Raw genomic sequence first — 26,616 nt, forward strand, 5'->3', positions numbered from 1 at the left:
GAGAACAGGCGGGGCGAGGGAGACGTCACGTGATTGCTCTGGGGTCACGTGAGGGGTGGGTGGCTGGCGGGGGAAGATGGCGGGGTGTGGGGCCCCCTGGTGCTGCTGCCGGTGCTGCGGGGAGAGGGACAGCCGCACCCCGGAGGAGTTGGTAGGAGACTGGCGGGGGCCGGGACTGGGAGCGGGTAGAGCTGGGGCTGGGATTGGGGGGTGCAGAGGGAGAGGTGCTGGGAGCGGGCGGGGCTGGGGGGTGCAGAGGGAGGGAGTTGGGAGCGGGCGGGGCTGGGGGGTGCAGAGGGAGGGGGGCTGGGAGCGGGCGGGGCTGGGGGGTGCAGAGGGAGGGGGGTGCAGAGGGATGGGGGCTGGGAGCGGGTAGGGCTGGGGCTGGGAGCGGGCGGGGCTGGGATTGGGGGGTGCAGAGGGAGAGGTGCTGGGAGCGGGCAGGGCTGGGGGGTGCAGAGGGAGGGGGGCTGGGAGCGGGTAGGGCTGGGGCACAGAGGGAGAGACGCTGGGATTGGTGGCCACTGGAGGGCTGGGAGGGAGGTGTGGAGGGAGAGGGGCTGGGAGCGGGGGCCGCTGCAGGGCTGGGGTACAGAGGGAGAGGCGCTGGGAGCGGGTAGGGTTGGGGTACAGGAGGGCGTCTGGAGCAGAGCGCCGCGGCTCCTTTTCCTTTATGCAACTAGCCCCAGACACTTTTATGAGCCTTTCTGTCTCCTTGGCAGCCAGGGCAGGCGGAGTCCTCCGGCTCCGCCCACTGCATTTCCTAACCTCCCTTCTCAGCATCTCAGCCCCCCTTCCCCCGCCAGGGGAGTCATTTGCATTCACCATGGGTTTTGTCTGCTCTTTGCTTTTCCCTGCTTCTCCCACCCCCTCCGTGGCTCAGGCCGTCTGTAATGTCTCTTTGTCTCACATACAGCCTGGGTTGGGGCTGCCCTTTCTGTTACCTCGTCTCCACTCTCTTCCTCCTTTTCTGCGGCGTTCTTGCTTCTTCATCCCAGTAGGGCAAGTGGGTGGGAAGAGGTACAGGAGTTTGAAAACAACGAGGAGTCCAGTGGCACCTTATAGACTAATAAATTAATTTGGGCATAAGCTTTCATGGGTAAAAAATCCACTTCTTCAGATGCATGGAGTGAAAATTACCTGGAGTTTGAAATGAGGCAAAAGGGTCGGAATTAAATGGATAAGGAAAAAGGAGCCATTCCCGGTCCTCGTTTTCTCTTGCTAACCTTACCTGTGTGCCATGCAAAATCATCCCCCCTCTAAACGCACACATGCGGCTCTATCCTATCTGCCTTCACCTTTCTTTGTTTGACTTTGTTCATGGCTTATCACCTCTTCTGTTCATACTGTATATCCCTTTCCTATATTCTTTTTGCCGCACTTATACTGCGGGTATCAAAATCCGAAATAACACAGGCAGGTGAGAGCAGAAATTCATCCCAGCTAACGTGGAATAAGTTTCTAAGGAGAATAGGGTGAGTGCTGGTTTTAAGATTTGGCAGCAGTATCTAATGAATTGAACACGAGATGAGGGGTACGTGTCTGTACAGTAGCTGGGAGGTGCAATTCCCAGCTGGGGTGAACATACAGCTGCTATCTCTGCTTGAGCAAACACCTAAATATAGAAGTGTGGCTGCGGCCCCGGGGGCCGGCCAGCCACCCAAGTACGTACCCTGGGGTGGGTAGGGATTGTACTCAGGCAGGTAGTTTGAGCAGCCACTGCTATTTTTAGATGCTGGCTTGAGCAGTGCCAGTGCATGTATGTCTACCTGAGCTGGGAATTACCCCTCCCAGCTGCTGTGTAGACATGCCCTGAGAGTAAGGAACTCCTGAGTGGTAGTGTTGGCTGTGCCGATGACTTTCTGGGCAATTCCTATAACTCCTGTGTGTGTTTCCCTATCTCTAAAAAAAGAAACGATACTTTCCTGCCTTGCAGTGTTTTGTGTGGGTTAATGTTTGTAAAGTGCTTTGATAAGGTGAAGCGTTATGAGTGTGGATCATTACTATCATGCTGGGTTTGAATATGTCAGTCTAGCTCCAGATTCTGTTTCATTGGTCTGTCTACGAGCTGGAATTTCCTTCTTCCCACTGTGTTCTTGGATTGAGGGTTGGCTACCCTTGCAGAGCAGCATGGGGAGGCCATTTTTCATCAGTACTAGCTTTAGGGAGTGCAAGAATGTGAATTATGCTTCACGTGCTGCTTGGAGTGCCCTTGCTAGCTCTGCCTCACACAGCTGGCTCTAGTGTTCTCTCCAGCAATAGGACCTGGGGAAGTGGCAACTCTGCTGGTTTCCCCCCTCCAGCATTTTGGAGCACTGCCCTGCACTGGGCCCCCTACAACCTGGGGACGTGGATTAACCAGTGCGATGATAACGAACACCTGTCAGTGCGCAATATCTGGTGCCTATACATTAGCTCTCCTGACAATTCTCCTCCTACTTCTGGGGTTTGTTTTGTAGACTATCCTCGGGGAAACACAAGAAGAAGATGACGAGATTCTTCCACGCAAGGACTATGAGGTGAGAAACTAAATAGTTGTTGCTTGTGAAATGTGTGTGGAAAGAGGTGGTGGAGATTGGGTCTCATTCCTTTTGTAGTGGCACAAGCACCATCACAGCTGGCACTCCTTGGCATCTTTGGTATCAGCAGAGATGCCAAGGACTGGGTGGGTAATGGAGAACTGCCTCTCACTACTACCCATAGTTTTGCTAGGCCAGGGTTCAGGTGTGATGGTTTGAGGGAAGCCTGTACAGCTGCCATCTAGGTGGGAAGCATTCTGAGGTCAGGGTCCCAAGGCCACCCCGCTGTCCCCCTTTCACCAACATTGTATTCACTTGAGCCTGTAGTTCAGTTTCCTATTGTTTATTTCCTAGTAGCTGTAGGGTGCATATATTGAAAGTTGGCTACAGCTGCCTTGTTGAAATGTCTGGGAGCATCTTGGCCAGGAGCAGCCCCTTCCACTCATCAGGTTCTGATTCCTGGGGGAGGCTTTCTTAGTGTATCCTGCACGTCATGGCCTGTCATCTGTTCTGGAATCTCTCCAGTTGCCTGGAGAGGGATTTCTCAGCTGGTGACCTTTGTCTCAAGTAGTTCATATTTCTGGGGGAGTTGAGGAGTGGGAGAGACGATGGGCCCTGTAGAACCCTTCGTGTAATGCATAGCTTTTAGGGGGAGAAGGATTAGGCATATCATTTTGATGCAGTCCATGTGAAATTGGATACTCTGTCAAGCTAAAAATCCTGTTTAAATCATGTGTGTTACAATTACTTCAGATTAAAACCGGATTGAAAATTTCAGTTGCTTTCCATCTCCTATGCTTTCTTGGTTGGTTTTGTATTTCACACAGTTTGGGCAATAAACTAGATTGGTTTGTTTCCCTTCCTGGTTCGCATGTGCTAATAATGCTGTAGGGTTTGGGTTTCCAGCCCTACAGGGGTAATGTTTCAATCTCTCAAAACCTCTGTTTTCAATGAATTTGCTCCCAAACACTTCTATTCTTAGTGGGGCAAGGGCCTGAACTACTGCAGTGACCCTCTAACATGCTTCCCCATCCCCTGTCGTGAGCCTCAGAGTTCTAGATAAGCCTCAGCGTGATCAGTTTCAGCTGATTATTTCCCGTTAACTCTGTGGTGTTCTTTGCCAGAGCTTGGATTATGACCGATGTATCAATGACCCCTACTTGGAAGTACTGGAAAGCATGGACAACAAGGTAGGAGCCTATTCTCGCTCTCTCGCTCTCTCTCCCCCGTTTTGTTGGTTTAAGAGAGACAAATCCATAGAAATATCCTCCACGGCAGTCAGTTTTGGCTGACCCCTATTCACATGGGAGTAGTATTGTTTACCCTTGTGCTCTGCTCAGCTTCTCTGTCAAAAGGGCAGAGATAGGCACGGAGCTCCCACAGCACCCAGGACTTTCCCTGAGCCTCAGGTTTAACGTGGTGTCTTTATCGTTCAAACTCCCTCTCCCCAGTCCTCTGATGCTCCTCGGGTTACTTGTCTGTGCCCACCGTTTTCTCTCTCCGGTTCTGTCCCAGATGGTGACTGTGATATCACATTTCTCTGGTCCCCATTTGTGCGCTCTTTGACTGGCTTATCTTACCTTGCCCTAAACAGAAAGGCCGGAGGTATGAAGCGGTGAAGTGGGTGATGGTTTTCGCCATTGGAGTCTGCACTGGACTGGTAAGGAGCCTATTGGGTGGGAAGCAGGGAAGTTATTAGAACCAAAGACGCACTAGGAGAGTGCCTTGTGCTTCATTAAGAAGATTGCTTTGTCTGTGGCTGGTGCCGGGCCTTTCTGAACATCACTGGGGAATGCATCTGAATTATTTTCTTTCTAGAGGGCACGTTTTTTCCCTGTAAGTCATCTCGGTGTGTTTTCCTTACAAGGTTTACCTTGCAGATCCCCGAAGGCTAATATTCTGCTTGCAGTGAAACCTGCCTTAAGAAACCACTTAATGGAATGATCAAATAGGAGAGAATTCTATCCTCAGACGTACTAAGTGCTAGCGTCACTGTGTACAGTAACTCCTCGCTTAACGTTGTAGTTATGTTCCTGAAAAAATGCGACTTTAACTGAAACTGTGTTAAGCGAATCCAATTTCTCCGTAAGAATTAGACTCATAGACTTTAAGGTCAGAAGGGACCATTATGATCATCTAGTCTGACCCCCTGCATGATGTAGGCCACAAAAGCTGACCCACCCCCTTTCCCTTAACTCAGCTGTTGAAGACTTCAAGTCGCAGAGACTCCTCCAGCTAGCGACCCCCACCCCATGCTACGGAGGAAGGCGAAAAACCTCCAGGGCCTCTACAATCTACCCTGGAGGAAAATTCCTTCCCGATCCCAAATATGGCGGTCAGTAGAACCCCGAGCATGCAGGCAAGATTCTCCAGCCAGACCCTCATTGACCATTGATACTATTTACCAGCGATGGCACATTTTTGACTAATTGACTAAAATCACGTTATCCCATCAAACCATTCCCTCCATAAACTTATCTAGCTTAATCTAAATTAATGTAAATGGGGAGGGGGTTAGGTTCCAGGGAATTTGTTTTCACACATTTTAATACTGTACACAGCATAGATGATTGTGAAGCTTGGTTGAAGTAGTGAAGTTAGAGGGTGGAATATTTCCCAGGGAATGCCTTTCTGCTAAATGATGAACTAGCACTCGGCTGAGCCCTCAAGGGTTAACACGTTGTTAACGTAGCCTCACGCTCTACAAGGCAGCATGAATGGAGGGAGGGGAGACCGAGACACACGTCCTGTGTGTGTGTGTGTGGGGGGGGGGGGATGCGCATTGCCCCTTTAAGTACGCTGACACCACATTCTAAGTACATTGCCTTTAAAAAGATCAGGAAGCTGAGATGCAGCTGCGGCCAGCTCTCTCCGTCCTGAGGCCTGTTGTGTCTCCCCCCTGCTCTATATGGAGAAGAGGTAAGTGGGGGGCAGGAGCAGGGGGGAGGGGGACACCCTGACATTAGTCCCCCTCTTCCCCCCCCTCCCCTGCACAGTAAGCAGGAGGCTCCCGGGAGCAGCTCCAAGGCAGAGGGCAGGAGCAGCACATGGCAGTGGGGGAGGGACAGCTGAATTGCTGGCCATTGGTAGCCTGCTGCTGCACAGGGAACTTAGGGGAGCGGGGAGCTGATAGGGGGCTGCTGGTCCACCCTGGTTCCAAGCCCCCACCAGCTCGCTGCAACGGGCTGCTCTTCCTGCAAGCAGTGGACAAAGCAGGCAGCTGCCAAACAACATTATAAGGGAGCCTTGCACAACTTTAAACCAGCATGTTCCCGAATTGATCAGCAACGTAACAACAGTAACTGGGAGGATTTTACCTGAGGAGTCACTGTTTGTGTTAGGGTCTTCTGGGGTGCCTGTGACGTTGGGGATGGTCCGTGCGTGGCTCAGGTTTCATACAGACTGTCAAGACCTGGACTCTGTTGACGGAGCTACTCCCATGGGACTGATGGATTCAGCTGCAGCTTGTTCCTACTGCTAATATGCTCACATGGGAGTGTCTCTTTCCTAGCTCTTCTCAACTTGCCCAGGCAGTCCTATGGCGAGATCATTGCCTCATCTTGGCTATAAGATGGGAGTGGATGCATTTGAGAAGAGCATCGCAGGGAGCGAGTCTGAGCATCCAGAGTGACTTTGCCTTGACCCTCCGTCCCCACTCCTGTACAGGAGCTGTCGTGCATAATTGCTGCACTACCAGTGTTCTGTCAGACGGCAGCTGTCCCAGGGGGGTGATCTGTTGGCATTTGCAAGTAATTGATCTCTGATGCCAGGTCTCTCCTCTTCTCTCTTTCACAGGTGGGTCTATTTGTCGATTTCTTTGTGCGACTCTTTTCCCAACTTAAATTCCATGTGGTACAAACCTGTATCCTTTATGTGGTGCCTGCCTTATTGTTGGACTCAGGTGGTCTCTTTCTCTTTAAAACCATGGCCTTGTCTTGAAAGCTTGGTTCCACTAGAGAACTCTCCTGGGCAGAGGGGTTTATTAACCACTAAACGTCCTACTGGGGGTTCTGCTTCAGTAGTTGGGAAAGTCCCCCTGGCTCAGGTGACAGAGCGTGAGTAGCACGGTATCCTGTGTACGGGTGCTCTCTGGCCCAGTCTTCCTACCACTGAAGCCATTGGCATAACTCCATTAACCAGGATCTGGGCTTTGAATCATTGGGACCAAGAGCTGGATTCCGGAAGAGGAACCGGCCCCGTCTTGTAAAAAAAAATCCTTGCCGTGGAGTGTCTCTGTAGCAGCACCTTCAGAATGATTTGATACTAAATCATCAGCATTGTCTGTTAGGCCCACCCTGTGGCTTTCTAACCCCCATGCTTCCCTGGCTCCTTCTCAGAGGAGCTGCCTTATACTTCATGCACAGAAAGCGTCATCAGCATTTCTCCTTGTCCTTCTCTGTTGCTGGACCCTGTGAATTGTGCAGTGAAAGGGGAAGGCATAAGGTGTTTGCAGTGAAGATGGAAGTCAAGCCCACTTTGTGGTTGCTGGGTGTAGTACCCAAGGAGTGGGCTGCCAGGATCCTGGAAAGAACATCATGGGCCTGTCAGATGCTCTTCCTGGTTTCTGGCATCTTGGGTTTAGTCCAGCTTGGTCGGGGGGCTGCGATGGGAGCCTGCTTTCTGAAGGCTGGTGGCTGCCTTGGGTCCTGTTAATGGGCCCTACAGAGTGTGCTGGCTGAGGTATGCGTTCCTGTTGCCTTGACTCCCTCCCTGCAGCGGTGGAGGAGTGCAGCGAGAAGGGCTGCCTTGCTGTGTCCCTGCTGGAGCTGCTGGGGTTTAACCTGACCTTCATCTTCCTTGCCAGCCTTCTTGTCCTGATCGAGGTGAGCCTGCTTTGAATACACCCTTTCCTCTCCTCTCTGTCCTCGCTGTCAAACAGGTAATGCACACAGTCTGTTGCCGTCTTGCAGCCCCTTCTCACCCAAGATTTCAGAGCATTTTACAAGGACTACTGAATTCAGCCTCTCGGTGCGCTCTTTCCCATAGTCCTTTTCTGCATTCATTGGTGGGGGCTCATCAGCCTGCTAACACACTGTGGTGTTTAACATGTCCTCCCCGCAGCCCGTGGCAGCCGGCTCTGGAATTCCGGAGATTAAGTGTTACCTGAATGGAGTGAAGGTGCCAGGGATAGTCCGTCTCCGGACGCTGGTGTGCAAAGCTCTGGGGGTACTCTTCAGCGTAGCCGGAGGTAAGAGGGAGCCGACAGATGCATCATGGACTAAGTGTATGATGGTGGGGAACAGAGTTTGACTGAAAATCTCCAGGTGGGTGGGTCAATAGTGGCTCTGCACCTTTATAGCCAGTGATGGGAAGGAGAGCAGAGACACTGGTCTGAGTGCCGGGAGCACACTGCCTAGAGCATGTCCCCCACTATGCCTTGGGAGAGTGCAGACACCTGGGGATAACAGCCCTCTTTGATGGATGTATTTAGTGCAGTCCCAGTGCCAAGCCTCAGGTGCATGGCTGAAGTCCTCACTGTGCAGAAGCATGTGTCGGCACAAACACGTATGTGCCCCACTGGGACATGCCTGCCTGACACTGCCTGGAATATTGACAGCCTGGAGTCATTCTGCCCCTGAATTTCCCCAAGGAGCAGGCAGTGCTCCTACTTTGGGAGTCTGCACTCAGCCTCTATGCTGGGCAGAGGGTTGAAAACTAGTTCTGCACAGGCACAGGGGTGACTGGTTTCTGTGCCCCGTGGCAAAGAAGTGATGCCCCTCTCTCCTAGTACTGCAGAACAGGATGGAGCATGTTGGGTTTAGCTGCAAATGTCTGACTTCTGCCATGTGAACGCTTTCTGTTTTTCAGGTCTCTTTGTAGGGAAGGAGGGCCCCATGATACACAGTGGCGCTATTGTGGGGGCTGGCTTGCCTCAGGTTAGTGCCGGAAATGCTCTGAGACTCTCTGCGACTTGGGCTCTGCCTGGGATGGGTTAGGCACGAAGGACGTTTTGCGGAGGGATAGCTCAGTGATTTGAGCATTGGCCTGCTAAACCCAGGGTCCTGAGATCAATCTTGAGGGGGCCATTTAGGGATCTGGGGCAAAAATCTGTCTGGGGATTGGTCCTGCTTTGAGCAGGGGGTTGGACTAGGTACCTCCTGAGGTCCCTTCCAACCCTGATATTCTATGACTTTGCTCTGAAGTTTATCCCATCTCAGCCCCTTGGTTAAGATCAGGTGTAGTGTCTGTTAGATGTGTTCTCCTAAAAGCTAAAGTAATGACAGAGGGATGACATGGCTGAGTTGGCCTCGTTCTGCTCCCTCTCCACTGTGCGTTTCTAGGTCACGCGTTTGGGCCATCTTAAATCTGCGAGAGCGCCATAACCTCCTCCCTCAACCACCTGGTAAGGGCTGTTACAGGCTCAGGAGAAACCCGGCACTGAGCAGGGATAAAGAGGAGATCCCCTTTTGGGGGGGTGGCCCCTCCTAGGCATCAGTAAGGCTAACAGCAGCACACAGTGTAGCTGTTCGCATTGTGCCAGAACAGCTGACAAATTGAAGAGCCTTTCTCCTGAGCGCAGACGCTGCCTCCTGGCTTAGCCTCACGCCCTCTGGTGTGCCGGTGCTGGCTGCAGGACCCTGTGCTCTGGAGAGCCTCTCTGCTTATGCTGAGGGACGAAAAGGAAACTGACTCTAATCCCCAATGGGATGTAGTGCCTGTTTAGGCCACGATGTTGCAGGAAGGGAAGGGAGCATTTGACATTCCTCTCCCTCGTTCTGAGAGGAGAGAGAACCCTGGAGACTGGTCAGCAGAAGCAGGTAGTAGGTACTTTGCAGAAACCCTCCAGGGACAAAGCTCCCAGCTCCAGCACGCACTGAGCTCTGTAAATAGGATCTGCTAGTAGAGCAACCGATACCTTAGAAGCACATTTCCTGGTCTGCTTCCCCTCCGCCATGGATATGTAGGCAGAAGAGCTCGGTGTTTCCCAAGTGTTGGCTGCTCCCAGAGGAGTGTTGGGGGAGGGAAGGGCTGCCTTGGTTCATCGTTGTGTCAGTTTTGACTCTGTCCTTCTGTTTTTTCAGTTCCAGAGCATCTCCTTTAGGAAGATCCAGTTTAACTTTCCCTATTTCCGAAGTGACAGGTACTGAACCCAAGGGGAGGGCTGAGTAGGGTGGGGTGGAGGTGCTGGATTGGGTGGGTCAGTCAGCCGGAGCCTGTCAGCCCAACGGAGAGAAGGTACATAGTTGTATATCCAGGTGAGACTCCTTCCTGGGGCACCTGGTCTCCCCCACAATCCTCTTGGTGCGCAGCCCCCTCCAAAAGGTGTTGGGGACACAAGATTTGCCATAATGTATCAGACCCCAGGTCCCTTCAGTCCCATATCATATGTCTGGCTATGGCCAGTATTTACTACGTTAGGGAGAGATGATAAACCCACTGCCCACTGGGCACAGCTGGCTGCAGGAGTAAGACTCCTTCCTGCCCCCATCAAGCAATTAGCTTAGTCCCAGGCTTGAGTCCCCTTTTCCGAGTTCCTTCCAGAGTCTCCCTTGATATAAACTCTCATTGTTTCCCTCTTTGCTTAGGGACAAAAGGGACTTTGTATCTGCAGGGGCCGCCGCGGGGGTTGCTGCAGCTTTTGGGGCCCCAATCGGGGGCACTCTGTTCAGCTTGGAAGAGGGTTCCTCCTTCTGGAACCAGGGGCTCACGTGGAAAGTGGTGAGAACTTTGGCTCTTCGGGTTCCCCTTCCCTGTGAGAGGGGATTTGAGCTGGAAGCCAGCGAGCTTGGCTGTGAAGAACCTGAGATTCTTGAATCTCTCAAGCTGAGCTCTCCTGGCACAATGTGAACGGCTTGCAGTGTCGATGCCAGAGAATTAGAGCTGGGGGTTAGTGGCGCTTCCCAGGAACGCGCTCGGGAAGGAATTGTTCCGCATTGTTGGGGCAGTTCTGAGAAATGGCTTTGCTCCTGTTCCTTCCGGGCAGTGGGAGCACAGTAGGCAGAGGTTAGATCCCTGTGTCCCCCTGGGCTGTGAGAAACAGACTTTGCCTTGCCTTAGGGTTGGAGAAATTCTCTGACTCAGATTGCTGCATTGGGCTGGAGTTGGCAGAGTTCTCAGACCGCATCAGAACAGCAATCTTTGGTGACGTGACTTGGCCCTTTTTTGCCAAATACTTTGCGCATCTGGGAAGCAGTGGCAGACTCCCCTCTCCAGCGTGGATTAAAGGAGCGGAGGGCTTCCCCAAGATTGTAATCCAATCCAGAGCCAATTTAAGCCTCAATTCATGAATGACACACATCAACAAGCTGTGTACATAATCGATTCTAGCTGCTCAGTGCCCATGACCAGAATGAGGGGCTTGTTGCTGGAATGACTGGGCTAAATTCTATGGAGCTGTGTTATGCCAGAGGTCAGAGTAGGGGATCAAGTGGTCTCTTGCCTTGTTCTCTGAACACAGTAAAAGAATAACATTTTGGAAGTGCCAGTAGGTTGCAAGCTCCCTTCCCCAGACATGATCTGTGTGGAGAGACTGGCCTTGTCACCATTGACCCGGGTGTTTTTCTTCCTGCCTCTCTCCTCCAGCTCTTTTGTTCCATGGCTGCCACCTTCACCCTGAACTTCTTCCGCTCCGGGATTCAGTTTGGAAGTTGGGGATCTTTCCAGCTACCTGGGCTGCTAAACTTCGGGGAGTTCAAGGTGCGTTGTGCTTGCTTTACTGCCTCTCCAGTCGCCCCCGGTTGTAGCTTCTGGCTTGCTTTGTGAAACGAATCAACGCTGTTAGTTGAAATCTGGCAGAGGGGCGCTCCGGCTGGAATGTCCTAGCTGCTCCCTGGAGAAAGGGGAAAGCTGTTGTTCTGCTTTGACACAGGCAATGAATCTGGTCTGTGGTCCGTGCTGTTAAATGTTTCCTGCCTGAGGTCGAAGTGGCTGAGGTGTTCGGTGCCTGCTTCGGTCCGTCTCCATCTGCTCACTCCTGCATTTCTCCCCCTCTCTTCCCTCCCCTGTCCTCCCTCCCCAGTGTTCTGACTCTGATAAAAAATGCCACCTCTGGACGGCCATGGACTTGGGGTTCTTCATTATGATGGGGATTGTAGGAGGCCTTCTTGGAGCCACCTTCAACTGCCTGAATAAGAGGCTGGCGAAATACCGCATGCGGAACGTGCATCCAAAGCCGAAGCTGGTCAGGTATCGGTGCTCCTTTCCACCTGCCTTGGTGTAGTCTCTGTGGGTGTCTGTCTGTCTGTCCTCACTGTCTGTGTCCACAGCGCCTCAAAGAGTAAGAGCCACGGAGGCTAAAGCACTGAAAAGTGGGGACTAGGTGAAAGGATGCAAATCCATCCCAGTGAAATAACAAAACCTGGCAAACCGTATAGCATCTGCAGAGAACTCTAAGCTAACCTCAGCTACTACAATCCCACTACATCCCTGTAATGACCCTTGTGGTATAAAGGAGCCAGGATACCTTTATGATGAGTATGAAGGGGATTCTTTGAGGCTGCTGTACACAGATTCTATGGATCTCTTCAGTTCCTAGACTAACAATACAGCTTGTGCTGCCTGTGTGTCACCACTGGGGGTCTCCCTAGGTCTTGTCTGGGACTACGTAGTCATGGTAGGAACAGCTGATTATAGGACAGTGCCTTTTACTTAATCGGTTCATTTGATCAGAACATCTGAAGTCAAACTGTGTCCAATCCATTGATGCAGGAAATTAGTGCATAATTCAAGCTCTGGTTACGGGAAATTACCATTTAGCTAACAAGGAAGAGACACATTTTGAATGATCCAGAAAAGCCCATGGAAGGCAGCTAAAAGCTTGTCTGTCAGACATTGCTATGGACGCTAGCCTCACCATGTGCTGTACAGGCCAAGAGCCCTACCCTGGGGGGCATGTGGATAAGGAGGAGCAGTGGCTGAAATTGGAGGAAAGGCTCTAGCAACATCTCTCAGATCCTAGTGTGGGCCTCTTGGATTAATGTGATGGCAGAGAGGGTCCGTACAGGGCAAACCCAGTGCTGAGTTAAATGACACGGTATCCAAATACTCTCACCAGCCAAAGAGCTTTCAAAGCCTGTCATCCCATGTCAGAGGAGGGGCCTCCTGGCCTACACTGGCCTCTTTGCTCCTGATTGGATGGATCCCTCTGCCCAGCCTGCGTGGCCGGTCGGAATGAACATGATCACTAGACAGACTGTCTTGCAGAACCTCAAGTGACCTGCTGTCTGCTTAGTGGAGCCACAAATTGCTGGTTACTGTAGCTTTTTCAGAGCCATGTTGGATGCAGGGCTGTGTGCAAAGACCAAGGGCTTGATTAGTCTGAGCATGGTTGTCCCTGCATGGTTTCTGCTTTGTGCTTGCAGAGTCTTGGAGAGCCTGCTGGTGTGTCTAACAACCACCGTTGTAGTGTTCGTAGCTTCCATGATTCTAGGAGAATGCCGGCAGATGTCTTCCACCAATCCTAGTGGCAACAGCACTCTGAGCCTTCAGGTAACACTCGTCCTACAGAGGGGCACAGTCCCCACGGCCCCAGGAAACACGCATCTGTACAGTGTGTCCATGTAACGCAACCTCACCTACATTAATATACACCCTTCATAGACTCACCCACAGAGCTTCACTAACAGACTCCATCACCTATAGGTATAGGCCTGCATGCACTGATGAAAGCCAGATGCGTGAGAGAATATTGCCCCCCTGGGGCAAAGTGGTGGCAGTTGTGTATCTGGGCTCATTTGAAGTCCTGTATCCTCTGGATGTGATTTCCCCCAAAGGCAATGCTGAAAGGTGTGTGTGTGTGTGTGTGTGTGTGTTTACTCCGGTCCTGATGGCAGCTCCCAGTGGGGCGTGACTGGATTATATATTAACATAATGTCTGATTGCTGTTGGTTAGGGTTCTTCATCAGAGGATGTGAATTCAAGCATCAAGACTTTCTTCTGCCCCAATGAAACCTACAATGACATGGCAACGCTCTTCTTCAACCCCCAGGAGTCAGCCATCCTGCAGCTCTTCCACCAGGATGGTGAGTGTCCAGGAGATGCCGTGCTCGGGTTCCCCGCCAGCATCATCAGAGTCTTGTCTAAGCCTTACCTGTGGTTCCATGGGAATCGGAGAACTAAAAGCCTCTTCAGATTCCTGCGGTTTTCAGGGCCTGCTGAGAAACAGGGCTAGGGCTCCAGCTGCAGTGAATAGGGCCTGCGGTCTTAGCTTCTCCCTTGGTCTGGTTCGTCATCCTCACTAGTGCCCACTGGGATTAAGGAGTTGCTCTGAGATGGAGAGGAGAGTCTGCTCCGATCCCAAGGGAGGACGTTGTGAGATCCCAGCTTGACCCAGGAGGCCTGTGCCCCTGGGTCATAACTCTTCTTGTGTTGCAGGTACTTTCAGCCCAGTCACGCTCTCCCTGTTCTTCCTTCTCTATTTCTTACTCTCCTGCTGGACGTATGGGAGCTCTGTGCCCAGTGGTCTCTTTGTACCATCACTGCTTTGCGGGGCTGCCTTCGGACGCCTGGTCGCCAACCTCCTCAAAAGGTGCATTGTGTGCATGTGCTGTAGAACGCTGCTGACGCTGTCTAGACTCTTGACCGGCTTGGTCCTGATGCCAGGGCTGTGTGTGCTTCCTCCATAGCTACATTGGGCTGGACCACATCTACTCGGGGACCTTTGCACTGATTGGTGCGGCGGCGTTCCTGGGAGGCGTGGTCCGCATGACGATTAGCCTCACCGTCATCCTGATAGAATCCACCAATGAGATCACGTACGGGCTTCCGATAATGATCACCCTGATGGTGAGCACCATGTCTACGCCCCCTCTTGGTTCCTGGCCAGACTTTGGCTTTTCTCTGCTTGGCTGAGGGAGGCTCCCATGCATGTCCATCCTATCCGCCGCCTCTCAGGTTTGAGGACCAGGAGTCCTGTGCTTGGAAAGCGGTTGAACTACTACTTTTCTGTCTTTCTAGGTAGCCAAATGGACAGGAGACTTCTTTAACAAGGGCATCTATGACATCCATGTGACCCTGCGAGGGGTGCCGCTGCTGGAGTGGGAGACGGAGGTGGAAATGGACAAGTAAGGACATTGCTCTCGATTGTACCTGTGTTTAAGAACTGATTGTGGCTTTCTGGCCTGGTGGTAAATGCTCTTCAGGATGGGACACCTCTTCTTCTCTCCCTATGGGACTTCATGGAAGCATTGGAGAAGTAGCTTGAGATTGTGCATAAAGACCGCAGTGAGGTGGGAAGCCTGGGGCTTTTCTTGAGAAAGGTGGATGGCAGAGTGATCAGAGTAAAGGCATTCCTGAGTGCTATCCCTTTCTCTGCCACTGTGGACTGGGAAAGTCATCTAACCTCTCTGAACCTCCCTTTTCCCATCTTTAAAGTGGGCTAATATCTCACCAGGGTGGGTTGGTTGGTTAATTGAAATGCATCGCTAATTAATAAGTCTGGGACTAGATTAATAAGGCTGGGACTTTTCTGCTCGGAAAAGAGACGACTAAGGGAGGATATGATAGAGGTCTATAAAATCATGACTGGTGTGGAGAAAGTAAATAAAGAAGTGTTAGTTACTCCTTCACATAACACACGAACTAGGGGTCACCCAATGAAATTAATAGGCAGCAGGTTTAAAACAAACAAAAGGAAGTATTTTTGCACAAAACGCACAGTCAACCTGTGGAACTCTTTGCCAGAGGATGTTGTGAAGGCCAAGACTATAACAGGGTTCAAAAAAGAACTAGATAAGTTCATGGAGGATAGGTCCATCAATATCTGTTAGCCAGGATGGGCAGGGATGGTGTCCCTAGCCTCTGTTTGCCAGAAGCTGGGAATGGGCGACAGGGGATGGATCACTTGATGATTACCTGTTCTGTTCATTCCCTCTGGGGCACCTGGGATTGGCCACTGTCGGAAGACAGGAAACTGGGCTAGATGGACCTTTGATCTGCCCCAATATGGCCGTTCTTATGTCCAGCTAAAGAACCTATTGCTCTTTTAGTGAATGGAGGTAGCAGGGCAGGCTCTGCCTGATACTGTTATAAAATCACTGGCCCCTGGGTGCTTCCCCGTGTCCTTGGCCACTTTGCTTCCTGTAGAACCGCAAAGCCTAGAGGTTGCGACAGAACACAGCGACGAAGGGCTTGGTGAAAACGTTGAGGCAGTACGCAGTTTTTGTTTCCCTTTCCAGGTGGTAGTGAAGGAGAAGGAACCCTTGCGTTGTCCGTCTAAGTTAGAGGGACAGGAGCCTTTGTCAGCTTGTCTAATGCATCGCGCACTCCTGTGATGCTATGTAGATAGCGCTGCTGTCTCGGTAACCTTACAGCTGTTCTCTGCAAACAGGGTTTGTAGGAATTGCCAAGGCAGCACTAACGTGAAACGGGTTCCATGGGGTTCTCTCTGGTGCTGGTTCTGCACCATGCTTGTTTGCAGCTAGTGTGTTGGCACCTACAGCTGTGCATTTCTGCATTGCCTCAGGCTGAGAGCCAGCGATATCATGGAGCCCAACCTGACGTACGTGTATCCCCACACCCGGATCCAGTCGCTGGTCAGTATCCTGCGCACGACGGTCCATCACGCCTTCCCTGTGGTGACGGAGAACCGGGGGAATGAGAAGGAGTTCATGAAGGGGAACCAGCTGATCAGCAACAACATTAGATTCAAGGTGAGGAGGGAGGTGGCCACCCAGTACCCTCAGGGATAAGGGGCTTTTCTCTGATCATGGAGGGAGGCAGCTTCCTGGTCATCCTGGCGGTCGATGGTGCACAAGTCATGCTTGCCTCAGTGTGCAGCTTGTCCTCGACTTAGTTCCGCAGCTGAATATGTTTTGGTGTCAGGAAGAGGTTCCCCGTTTTCTAAGTATGTGGCAGGAGGGATGGAGTGAAGCTGTCGTGCTCGGTGAGGAATTCTCTCCCAAGGGCAGTGGTGGAAACTCGTTCCTTCGGGACACGTACCACCGGGCGGGGTGGGGTGGGCGGGGGTGGAATGCTTGTGAATGTGCCGTATGGAGCACTCCTGAGCTAGCAAGAACCTGGGCAGCAGCAGGTCTGTTCCAGCTCTAGATTCTCCCATTTTTAAGAGCGTGAATCCTGCAGTCCTGGCAATACCTGCAAATACAATTCCTGGGAGAGCTCCGGAGCAGCCAGCCCTTCGCTGGCGACTTCGTTCAGATCAGAACGGGTTCATTCTTGCACTCCGTGCCTAGAGCACTCAGATGTTCTGCACTTTACCTGATTCCTGACCCCCTGTTTTGCACGAGGCCTGTGTCCCTTGTCTAAAGGTTCTGCTCACCCCCCCCCCCAGAAATCCAGCATCCTCACCAGAGCTGGAGAGCAGCGCAAGCGGAGCCAGTCCATGAAATCTTACCCCTCGAGCGAGCTGCGCAACATGTGTGATGAGCACGTAGCGCCAGAGGAGCCGCCCGAGAAGGAGGATCTGCTGCAGCAGATGCTAGAGAGACGGTGAGACCCCGGGGGTGGCGATGGTTTGAAACACAGTGGGGTTTACCTATGGTGCTTATGTGGTCCCCGTTACCATAGTGACTGAGTGCCTCACATCTTCTCACAGCGCACTGTGAGGCCGGGCCAGGCCGTTAGCCCCATTGTACAGATGGCGTGCTGAAGGAGACTAAGTGACTTTCCCAAGGCAAGGACTTGTCACTGCAGCAGAGCAGGGACTTGAACCCAGCTCTCCCAAGTTGTAGGGCTGGGGCCTTAGCCACTGAACCGTTCTTCCTCTCCGTTTACTGTGCTCCAGCCCGGTCATCTCCACGCCTTACGACGTCGCCATTCCTCCTCTAGACTTCCCTACTGGCTCCTGCAGGTGTACCTGGGAGTCTCTTAACACCTGCCCCTCTTTCGTAAGGGGACGTGGTGATTGTGAAACCAGCCAGCTGTATCTGCAGCACGGGTGGTGGCAGGGCAAAGTTCCCCCCTTGTGTGCCTCGTCCTGCCTGGGTGATCCCTGCTGAGCTAGCAGCCAGTGTCGTCCTGCACTGGTCTGGTTTCACAATGTGGACAGCAGCCTGCTGGGAGCTGGGCTGAGACCCCCAGCTGAGTTTCACACACGTGTGTGGTTTAATGGTCAGAGCAGGGACTCCGTCCGGGTTGGGAAGACTGGTTTCTGGTCTGCTTCTGCCACTGAGTTGCTGTGTTGGGGCAAGTCACTTAACCCTCTGCCTCAGGTTTCTGATCTGTACGAGAGATGGGCAAGCTTTTTCCCCATTGTGAAGTACGTTGAAATGCTTGCATGAACGGCACTCTGTGTGGGCCAAGCACTTCACAGCATCAGACAGTAACCTATTTTGGTGGTTCTGTTCCTCTGCCATTGTTACTTTTAAGTACGTCTGAGCAGTACCCATTGTAACAAGTTGTGTGAAATCTGTCACAGATACACTCCCTACCCCAACCTGTACCCAGACCAGTCCCCCAGTGAAGAGTGGACCATGGAGGAACGCTTCCGACCTCTGACCTTCCACGGCTTGATATTGCGCTCGCAGCTGGTTACCCTGCTCGTCCGAGGAGTCTGTTACTCTGAGAGTCAGTCGGTGGGTCTTGCAGATTCTGGGGCAGATGAGGATTCTCTGTGGGAAGGGAGGAATTGGGAAGACGGCATCCCCAGGGGCTGCCATGCAGTATTTTAAACTCCATCGTCCCCTTAGAAGCTGCAACGGGTAGAACAGTGAATCCTCCCTTTTGTCTGCGAAGTGAGAACTACGCCTGTTATGTAACTGTGCAAGTGCAGGGAAAAGGCGCAGCTACCAAACAATAGCAGCTTCTCTATGAAAATGCCCAGTGTACTGCGTAGAGGTGACATCCCCTCGTGGGAGAGGAGAAGGGGAGGGGAGAGGTCTGACTTCCCATAGTGCACCCATCAGCATGGTGTCATTGTCCCCCGTGTCTCTGCCTCTCAGTGGCTTGCTGGACAGATGTATCTCCGGGCGTGTAGCAAGTGAAATGATCCAGCCTGTTTGGTGCCCAAGTCCCGCAAAGTATCTCCATGGATTGGAGAGCAAATCAGTCCTTTCCGCTCCTCTCCTCTGCCAAAAGTGTGACTCCTTGTATTGGTTAAGTGTGTCCTGCTCCGTTGTGAATTATCTCCAAGCATCCCTCTCCAGACACGTGTGTAACTCCCTGAGCCTGTCGGGGGACCTGGAGGGTTGCTGAGAGCTCCAGTCTTGCCTGTGCTCTCGCATGGCTTCGGCCGCTTTAGGAATACCCTTTCGGAAGGGTGATGCTTCTCGTCAGCGAGGCTTTTTCATTGTCGAATTGCAGAGCACCAGCCAGCCTCGACTGTCGTATGCCGAGATGGCTGAGGATTACCCCCGTTACCCTGATATTCATGACCTGGACCTCACGCTGCTGACCCCACGCATGATAGTGGTAAGAGATGCTGATGGGAACCTGCTGCCCTGTCGTGGTGCCCTTTCTCCCTGATGCATGTTCTCAGGAATGCTCCAAAGACCTCTAAAAATGCTTCCCCGGCGGGTTACGGAGACACTTCATACCTAAACTTACTCCCAAATTCCAATTCTGGTCTCCCCGGGCTGCTGCTTTAGGTTGAGCCCAGGTTCAAATCCACTCTGGGTGACAGTGACCAAAAATCCTGCACCTCTGACATCTTGGTCTGAAATACTTTTCTGACCACTTCCTAGCTGCCTGGATTTAACAAATCAATTGAATGTTAGTGGGAGAACAGCTCCTGTTCTCAGTAGACTTGACTCTTGGTTTAAGTGAATATGGATCTCACTTGTACCTGTTCAAAATCTCCCTGACATTGGATTGGGCCTGCAGGCCCAAGCAAGAGGCCCAAGACTCATGGAGTCTACAGGCCTAAAGCCCCCTCTCATCCCCTCCCTTCCTGGAGAATGGAAATTCACTTTGAAACTACCTGGTAGAAATGACCTCTGTGTTTTCTTCTTGACTCTCCCCAGGACGTCACTCCTTACATGAACCCATCTCCCTTCACGGTCTCCCCTAACACTCATGCCTCGCAAGTCTTCAACCTCTTTAGGACAATGGGGCTCAGGCACTTACCAGTGGTGAATGCGGTGGGAGAGGTGAGTCCATACTGTGGCCGTGTCCTGGCTGAGGGGGGCGTTATGGGGCCTGCCCCATGCTACATTTCAGTCCCAGATTGCTGTTGAAGAAACCTGTTCTGACAGCGAGCAGAATGTGACTTTCAGAGGATGGAGAAACCTCTCTCCACTATATGGTGCTAAGTTTCACCCAATTGTGTCTTAACTGACACCTGCTCACTTGAAAAATCTTTAACTGAGGCTGGTAATAAAGATGAAACCTTCACGTGTCCCAAGTCTGGATCCAGCCTAGGTTGGCCGTGACTGGAAGCTGATGCTGTCTGATGCCTGTTCAGGGGTCTTAGTCCACTTCCCAGTGGGCAAGGGTCCACTTGACAAAAACCACCTCAAGTGGCACTAATTGCCCTCTGTTTTGGCAGCGTCTGCAGCCAAAGAAGACTGAAAGCCCCTGGGAGCAATCTCTCCAGGTTGGGGCACATCCTTCTATTAGACAGGAATTTACATTGTATTTGTAAGAGCTGAGACAGTCAACTATAGAACCAATCCAGTTATCCAGACTTGTGGCATTTGCAGTGCCCAAAAGTGCCCATCAGGTGTCCTCAGCTTCCCATGAACGTAGTAAAGAGTCAGCATAAGAAAATCTGCAAAGCATACCAGGACTAACCGCAGGACATGTGCGGGCGGGGGTCTTGCTCGTGTATTGGGTGAGCTGTTGCACTGGTGGGTCTCTTGACAGGGTTTATCGTGACATGAAGCCAAGTTGCCCCAGAGATTGTACATGCCATCCTCTTATCGAACACCTAGAATTAGCTCTAGTGTATTTCAGAGACATAACTGATGTGGTAGGCAAGGATGAGGCTGCAGAAGCTTTCTCAGAGTGTCAGGGTTTCTGATGTTTGCCCCACTGAGCCTGCTAGTGGAAAGCAAACATTGCAAGCAAGAGCTATTGAGCGGTCACGCATTTTCTACTGTGGCCCTACAGAGTATACAGAAGGATCCTAGCACTGATCTTTACATGCATCCCCATTCTGCTGAACACCTTCTGGTGTTTCTGCCACTGTCCGCACTTCACAAGGTTTAAATCCCCCCCCCCCGCGCGCGCGCCGCTTGTGAGGCAGAGCAGCGCTGTAGGTGAGGGCAGGAGACCAGGAAGCACCCAGCACTTTACCTTGTTTAGCCTTCGTCCTCTGGCTCTCCTGGGTTGCCTAGAATTTATTGCTGCTACTGACAGTCTCCCCAGGTGGGAGTTCATGGACGTCCCACAGTGGGGTTCATGGACGTCTCTCTAGTACGCCCACACGAGGGTTGTGCTGGCCAGAGGAGCCAGCAGATGGACTCTGAGGCTAAAAAGGCAATTAACACAATTAGCTAAAATGTCTCGATACAGAAGTGCCTAATGCTGCTGGCTCATCAGGAGAGTCCAACACATCTCTGGGCCTGAGTCGGCCCTTGTATTGGCCCTTACAGTAAAAGTTAAGCTGGGTAGAAGTGGGGAGAGATCCTGGCTTTACCTGCCTTTGCAGCTGTAGTCTGAAGTATTCCCTCCCTCCCTCAGATTTCCTGTTCTGAGCATGGAGCTGTTCCTGGGGGTGAGGAAGGAGGATGTTGAGGACCCGATCGTGTACAGCTGGGCTGTGACCAGACAGGCAGCTTCAGTAGAGTGGGTGTCCAAAACCATATGGCACTGAGGAGTTTCTTTCCTAAACGATACTCTGAGGTGTAACTAGCACCGTCTAGAAACGGCTGAAAATAGATCAAGCATGATCTTAAAGTGGGGGTGACTAGAAACCTGGCTACTTGGACCCTACGGAAGGTGAATTGAAAGAAACTGATCTAGAGACGGTTTCACTCTTTTCCACAGAGACTGGAGAGCAGTAACACATTGGCCAAAAGCGTTCCTTTTAGCTGCCTCACTTTAAGCATCCTTTCTTTCTCAACATGCTGAGCACCTGTTGCTCCCAGTGATGCACCCAGCACCTCCGGTATTCCGGCCACAGAGGCGTCCAACTCGACGCACCTGACTTTGAAAAAGTTGGCATCATTATATAGCTTACGAAGCGATACCACCCCATATGGGCAGTATTAAACCAGTTTCAGATGGAGAAAGTCTGAGGTTGGTGACTTGTCTGTGGTCTCGACTGTATGCAGATTTTGTACCAATGTAACTATTTTGGTTAGTGGTATGATTTTCCTGCAGATATATAGCTATATTGTGCTTTATACCAACACAGCTTATTCCCCTTCTCATATGCTTATAAAGTACCTTCATACTGATATTACTACATCCATGCTAAGGTTGTGCTACAGTTATACTGGTCTAGTTACATTGGCGTAACTTGAGTGTAGACAAGCCCTAAGAGAGAGAGAATCCTGTCAGAGCAGGAATTAGAGCTTGAACCGGCTCCCAGCCCTGTGTCTAGACCAAGCCTCCCGGAGAATTGCCCGAGACTTCTCACCTGGTTTTTCAGGTCAGCCAGAAGAAACACTACTGCTTCCTCTCCTCCACCAAGCCCTTGTCACCTAACGTGAGTCTGTGAGACTGACTTGTATGGTTTCCTCTCTCCCCTCACCAGATTGTTGGAATAATAACACGGCACAACCTGACTCATGAATTTCTGCAGGCAAGACTGAGACAGCACTACCAGACCATCTGACCCTGCTGTCGGTATGGCTCCCTCCTTCCTCCAAGCCTGCACATGCCCTCGCTTTCTGCTTGGATGCCCCATGTCCAAGGACACGATGGTTGGCTTCTCTCTCACGGAGTCCGGGGACCAGAGAACATCTCGCTGGCAGAGAGTAGAAGAGTTATTTAAGTCCTGAGCTGCTGGCCAGCCCCAGAGAGGTGCTTCGTTTGACTGCTCTTGGCCAGAACGCTCTCTTCTCTCCTGCCGTCTCCTTTCATCAGAAGTTGCCCTGACACTGCTCTTCCTATAGAAATGCCTGCGGTTTGGAGGGTAACAATCTACACCATGTCCCGTGTGGAGGAGTGCAGCGAATTTCCCCTCCCCTCTCTTGTTGATTTCTTCTCCCTCCCCAGTTCTGCTGCAGTAGTTGCCTTACTCGCATGAGAAGGGGTCATTGTCAAAGCTGAGATCACCCACTGCAATTTGCTAATATCCTCAAACACTAAATTGCTGGTTATTCTCAGTGGCATTAAAACTACACCTCCTTGGGGGGGTGGGGAATTTTCTTCCGTCAGGAACTCTTAATTTTTCACTCTGGCTTCATGTTTTTCAGTTCAGTTCTTAAAGCCCCTAATTTCTTAATGTCCTTCAGGTGCTGGAATCCCTGCCATGGATTTGTCTGACAGCCGCTGGCTGCTGACAGCATCTGGGCAAGTCGAGAATCCAAAACAACTTGGTTCTAATTACTGTTCTGGATTAGAAACCCTTAATGAACCCACAAAACAACTCGAAAGAGAGAAATCCCGTCAACCTCATTAGCTGTTGCCAATGATTCCCCTTAGAAGAGAAGCCTTTTGTAAGGCAATCTTGTCCCTTCCCTCTTTGGAGCATTATGTAGTGCCCTGCTGCAGAGATCCAGTGATAAGAGCCTGGTTTCACTCAGGGGTTCTGGATTCCAGGGGCATCTTTACAGTTAGGGCTGTGGAGATGGAGGAAATCTCTTTTCTCAGCCCGGCAAGCCCCGAGTTCAACATGGGGCAGAGCACGAGCGTTACTCCTCCAGCTCAGATTCAGCAGCGTTGGCTTATCTCGGTTTCACGGAAGGAGAAGGTGCGATTCATGCTGCGGCCAGCCAGAAGGGGCTCTGGGAGGTTGTGACTGCCAGCCAGCCAGCGCTCTGCAGAGCGGTTAATGGAAGGGCTGCTGGCAGCTCTGAGAGCACTTGGGATGTTTGTTGCAACCGCAGAATCACCTGCAGGGTAAAGTCAGCACTTAGGAGCCAGTCGCAGCCAGTCTGGTACCATCCTGGCAGCACCTGTGTCGTTCCAGCAGGCTCCTGCCCTTGTGGGTTTTGCATTCAGATAACTGGGGGAAGCCAGCCTCATGCCTTCAGGGGCTACAGAACTGATTGGCTTGATAAAGCACAGAGCATTCTTGCTGCTTCCGAGACTGGCCCAGCTAACCTGGGGCATGCATCCCAGGAAAGCTTCCCCACAGCCCTCTTACCAGCCCTTTGGTTAACCTGTTCCACGCCATACCGGGCTTTAGCTAGCTGCGGAAGGAGCTACTGTTTTAGGAGTAAAACTGAGCCATCTTGAGGACTCTTCCTTCCAAGCGTAGAGGGATTGCAAAACCCGTTTTCACGTGTCAGTTGCAGAGTCTGTGATCTGCCAGCTGAGTTTGTTTGGGGAAGCTCTATGTTCCTGTGCTGGGCAGCGCTCATGAGGGCTGTGGCAGAGCACCTCAACCTCTAACTTCTCTAAGGTAAGAGGTAGTGTGCACAGAGCAGAAGTGCCCTTCGTTAAGCAAGTCTCTTCTAGGAATTGGTGACGCTTTCCCCTGCAGCCCAGTTTGTGGGTGGCTGAGTAGGTACAGGGAGATCCAGTCTCTGGGGGTATCTACACCATACAAAGAGCCAAATCGTAGGAGCTGGTTGCAGTTTGTGTTGTAGATAGGAGATAACTGTTGTATCTGCATTACAGCCTGGACAAAAGAAGTGTATAGTGGAGGATGGGCCCCCAGCGGGCAGGGCAGAGCTCAGCTACATATTGGTTGATTCACTTTGGAGATTTTCTTTAGTCACTTCCAATGAAATCCAGCAAACCTTTCCCTGGGTCTTGTCTTTTCCTTTCTATCTCCCCTCTTCCGAGATGGGCAGCAGACTTCCTGTGAAGCCCTGTTCCTCCCTGGGTCTGGAGCAGAGGCCTTGGCCCTCCTTGCGTATCCTGCTGAGTGGAGAGGGAGGAGCCTTGCTACATGTTATGCAAAACTTCCCTTCTTCGGCAAGTGACTTTCACCCTCCTGGGTCCATCTGGTTATAGCAGGTACCATCCGAGTTCTGCATTCCAGCCTGGGTGGCGTCCTATGTGACCAGGGTGCATGGAACACGTTTCTCATACCTTCCCCGCCTCTCCGCCCCCAGCCCCCCGGCAGCTGGTCAGTCTCCTCCACCATTCCAAATAGCCTGTGTGCTCAGAAGAACCTTCCAGGGTAGGTGTGTGTTTGATCCTTCAGCTCCCCAGAGCGAAGTAAAGGCATCTTCCCAGGGCCAGCACCTATCTTGTACCCCTTCCCCTGGGCTCCATAGCTGTGATGGGAGTGGCTCCCTTGTACTTCTTCAGGCCCATCTGAAATATGGCTCAGTCCCAGCTGCCCATGCAGTTCTTCAGGGAGATCTTTAGTTAATGGAGTCTAAATGACTGTCAAGGGGGTTGACTTTGGCTTGCCCTTTTGACTTAGTGGGTGCCTTGCTCTACCTAAGTTGACTAAGGATTTTCAGCCTGTTTCACCCATATCTAGAGCGGGCTTGTCAATAACTCACTTTTCCTGTGCTTTGGGGCAGGAGGAGTACTGGTTTCCATGGCTTGAAAGTGACTGAACTGGTCCAAGAAACTCCAGGACATATTCCCCTCCCCCATTCTCCCCCAAGGTGAACTGGAAGTTTGAAATACGTGTGTGTGGCGCTAGGTTCTGGCACCTAGACAGTCCCACAGTGCAGTAAAGCAATCCCATTTCATTAGGGTTACCTTAGCGTTCGGGCATTTAAGGCACAAACCACAAGATGCGGCAGCCAGGTGCACACTCTGTCTCTTCATAAGCCCAGTGAGAGATCCGGTCCCTCTCCCTCTACTCAGTTGCTGTGTGAGAGTTCACTTACCTCCCTGCCCCCACTAAAATCGGGCTTGTTAACGTTGTCAGTTGCCTTTGCCCGTCATGTCCTGTTTATTCAGTACATGAGTCGTGGCAGTATATTTTGCCACACCATGTCTTGGCCTCACTAATGAAGTCATGGAGCTAGGAACCCCAGGCAAGCCAAGCTGAAACATCTTGCTCAGGTATGTCTGGACGCCAGCTCTGCCTTCCCTTATGAAGGGTGCGGACTCCACCCCGTGCTCGGCCGCACCTGCTCTGCCTAAGCATCCATCTTACTAAAAACCTATCGCTCGAGGAAACCAGTTCCTTTCGCTGCTGCAGCCAGGAGAATGTAACTGGCCACTATGGCATTCTGCTAGCCACTTTAAAGAAATTCACAAATGGCCTCGCCAGGTGTGCTCAACACTATTGCATATAGCCCATCGCAGGGAAAGTTCCTCGTTCAGAAATGAAGGGGTGCCTGGATGCTCTTCTCTGAGGGGGGTTCTGAGATGCAGCCCAGCCAACGGCTCTCGCATGTGCCACTTACGAAGGGTGCAAAGGATCCCAGATCCTCTCCTCAGTTGAGAGTGCTCAAACTTAGCTGACCACTGAACTCCCTTCTCGCAAACCTTAACTGCTTCTGGTCTGGCACTGATGGCTAAACAGCTGACAAACTCTACAGGTGCCTGTTGTTCTTATCAGAGTAACACTAAGGGGGAGAGTCCACGTAGTGGATCAGTATTGATGGCAGAAGCTTGGGATAGTAGAGGGTGCTGTCTCCTGCTTCCTGTGCAGTGTTAACGCAGGGTAGCAAGTCTTAGCTCCTCTGTACTATGAGCCATGCTAGGGGCAGCCACTTATCATTTGTTTTGCACTGTTTTGTTACGAGATGTAAGCTGATTCCACCGTGTATATAAACTGTATTTTTGTTAAATTTGTATGAATCTATTTTTTATTTGAACTTTGGCACTTGGGATGTCGTCCTGTAACCATAACGTGTCTGAGAGTAAAATGTCGTCATGTGTCCTTCTGCATCTGCTGGGCTCTGTGATCTTCTTCCTCCCCGTAGGATGGTTTGTTTAAACCTTTATTGATTTTTTTTTTTCATCCCAATAATAAAAATGGTCCAACAGCCATAGATCCAAGAACCTATATTTTCAAGGGAGGAAGCCATGAATGCTGTTTACTATAAGCTTTTTGGCCAGGGACCTTGACAGTTTGTATGGGAAGGCACACTACAACTTGGTCTCGCCCTACTGTTTCAGATAAACGGTCAGTCTAGGTCCATCTCCTCTGACAGGGGCCAGTTCCAGCTGCTTATGAGAAAGGAGGACACTTCCCCCTAGGCACCCTTTTGCTCCTCACCCTGCTGCCCCT

General features: G+C 51.6%; 1 protein-coding gene across 4 annotated transcripts; it reads left to right on the forward strand.

Annotated features, from left to right (window-relative positions):
• The first annotated feature begins 11 nt into the window (after nt 1-11).
• On the forward strand, nt 12-26,273 carry CLCN6 (chloride voltage-gated channel 6). Of its 4 annotated transcripts, XM_042852926.2 has the most exons (24): nt 12-151; nt 2,460-2,519; nt 3,644-3,709; nt 4,114-4,179; nt 6,315-6,381; nt 7,236-7,342; nt 7,581-7,707; nt 8,328-8,395; nt 9,542-9,600; nt 10,046-10,178; nt 11,043-11,156; nt 11,479-11,645; nt 12,821-12,947; nt 13,351-13,480; nt 13,833-13,986; nt 14,084-14,243; nt 14,415-14,521; nt 15,922-16,108; nt 16,747-16,904; nt 17,833-17,989; nt 18,717-18,824; nt 19,376-19,501; nt 22,054-22,145; nt 22,757-26,273. In XM_042852926.2, exons 1-23 carry the CDS (start codon nt 77-79, stop codon nt 22,132-22,134), a joined length of 2,604 nt encoding a protein of 867 aa, XP_042708860.1. In that variant the 5' UTR covers nt 12-76; the 3' UTR covers nt 22,135-22,145; nt 22,757-26,273. The 4 variants fall into 4 exon arrangements, 3 of the variants coding, with proteins under 3 accessions (XP_042708860.1, XP_065431077.1, XP_008165442.1); XM_065575005.1 differs by lacking the exons at nt 22,054-22,145; nt 22,757-26,273 and adding an exon at nt 21,036-21,211; XM_008167220.3 differs by having other exon boundaries at nt 13-151; nt 22,054-26,273.
• Nucleotides 26,274-26,616: the final 343 nt, after the last annotated feature.

The sequence above is a fragment of the Chrysemys picta genome, chromosome 21, assembly GCF_011386835.1.
Source record: "Chrysemys picta bellii isolate R12L10 chromosome 21, ASM1138683v2, whole genome shotgun sequence".
NCBI lineage: Eukaryota > Metazoa > Chordata > Testudines > Emydidae > Chrysemys > Chrysemys picta.

Bases quoted from the DNA above. Each gene is read 5' to 3' on its own strand.
- CLCN6 (XM_042852926.2), top strand. From the start codon at position 77: ATGGCGGGGTGTGGGGCCCCCTGGTGCTGCTGCCGGTGCTGCGGGGAG. The intron at 11,646-12,820 runs GTATCGGTGCTC...TTGTGCTTGCAG, and splicing joins CCAAAGCCGAAGCTGGTCAG to AGTCTTGGAGAGCCTGCTGG. The intron at 12,948-13,350 runs GTAACACTCGTC...GCTGTTGGTTAG, and splicing joins ACAGCACTCTGAGCCTTCAG to GGTTCTTCATCAGAGGATGT.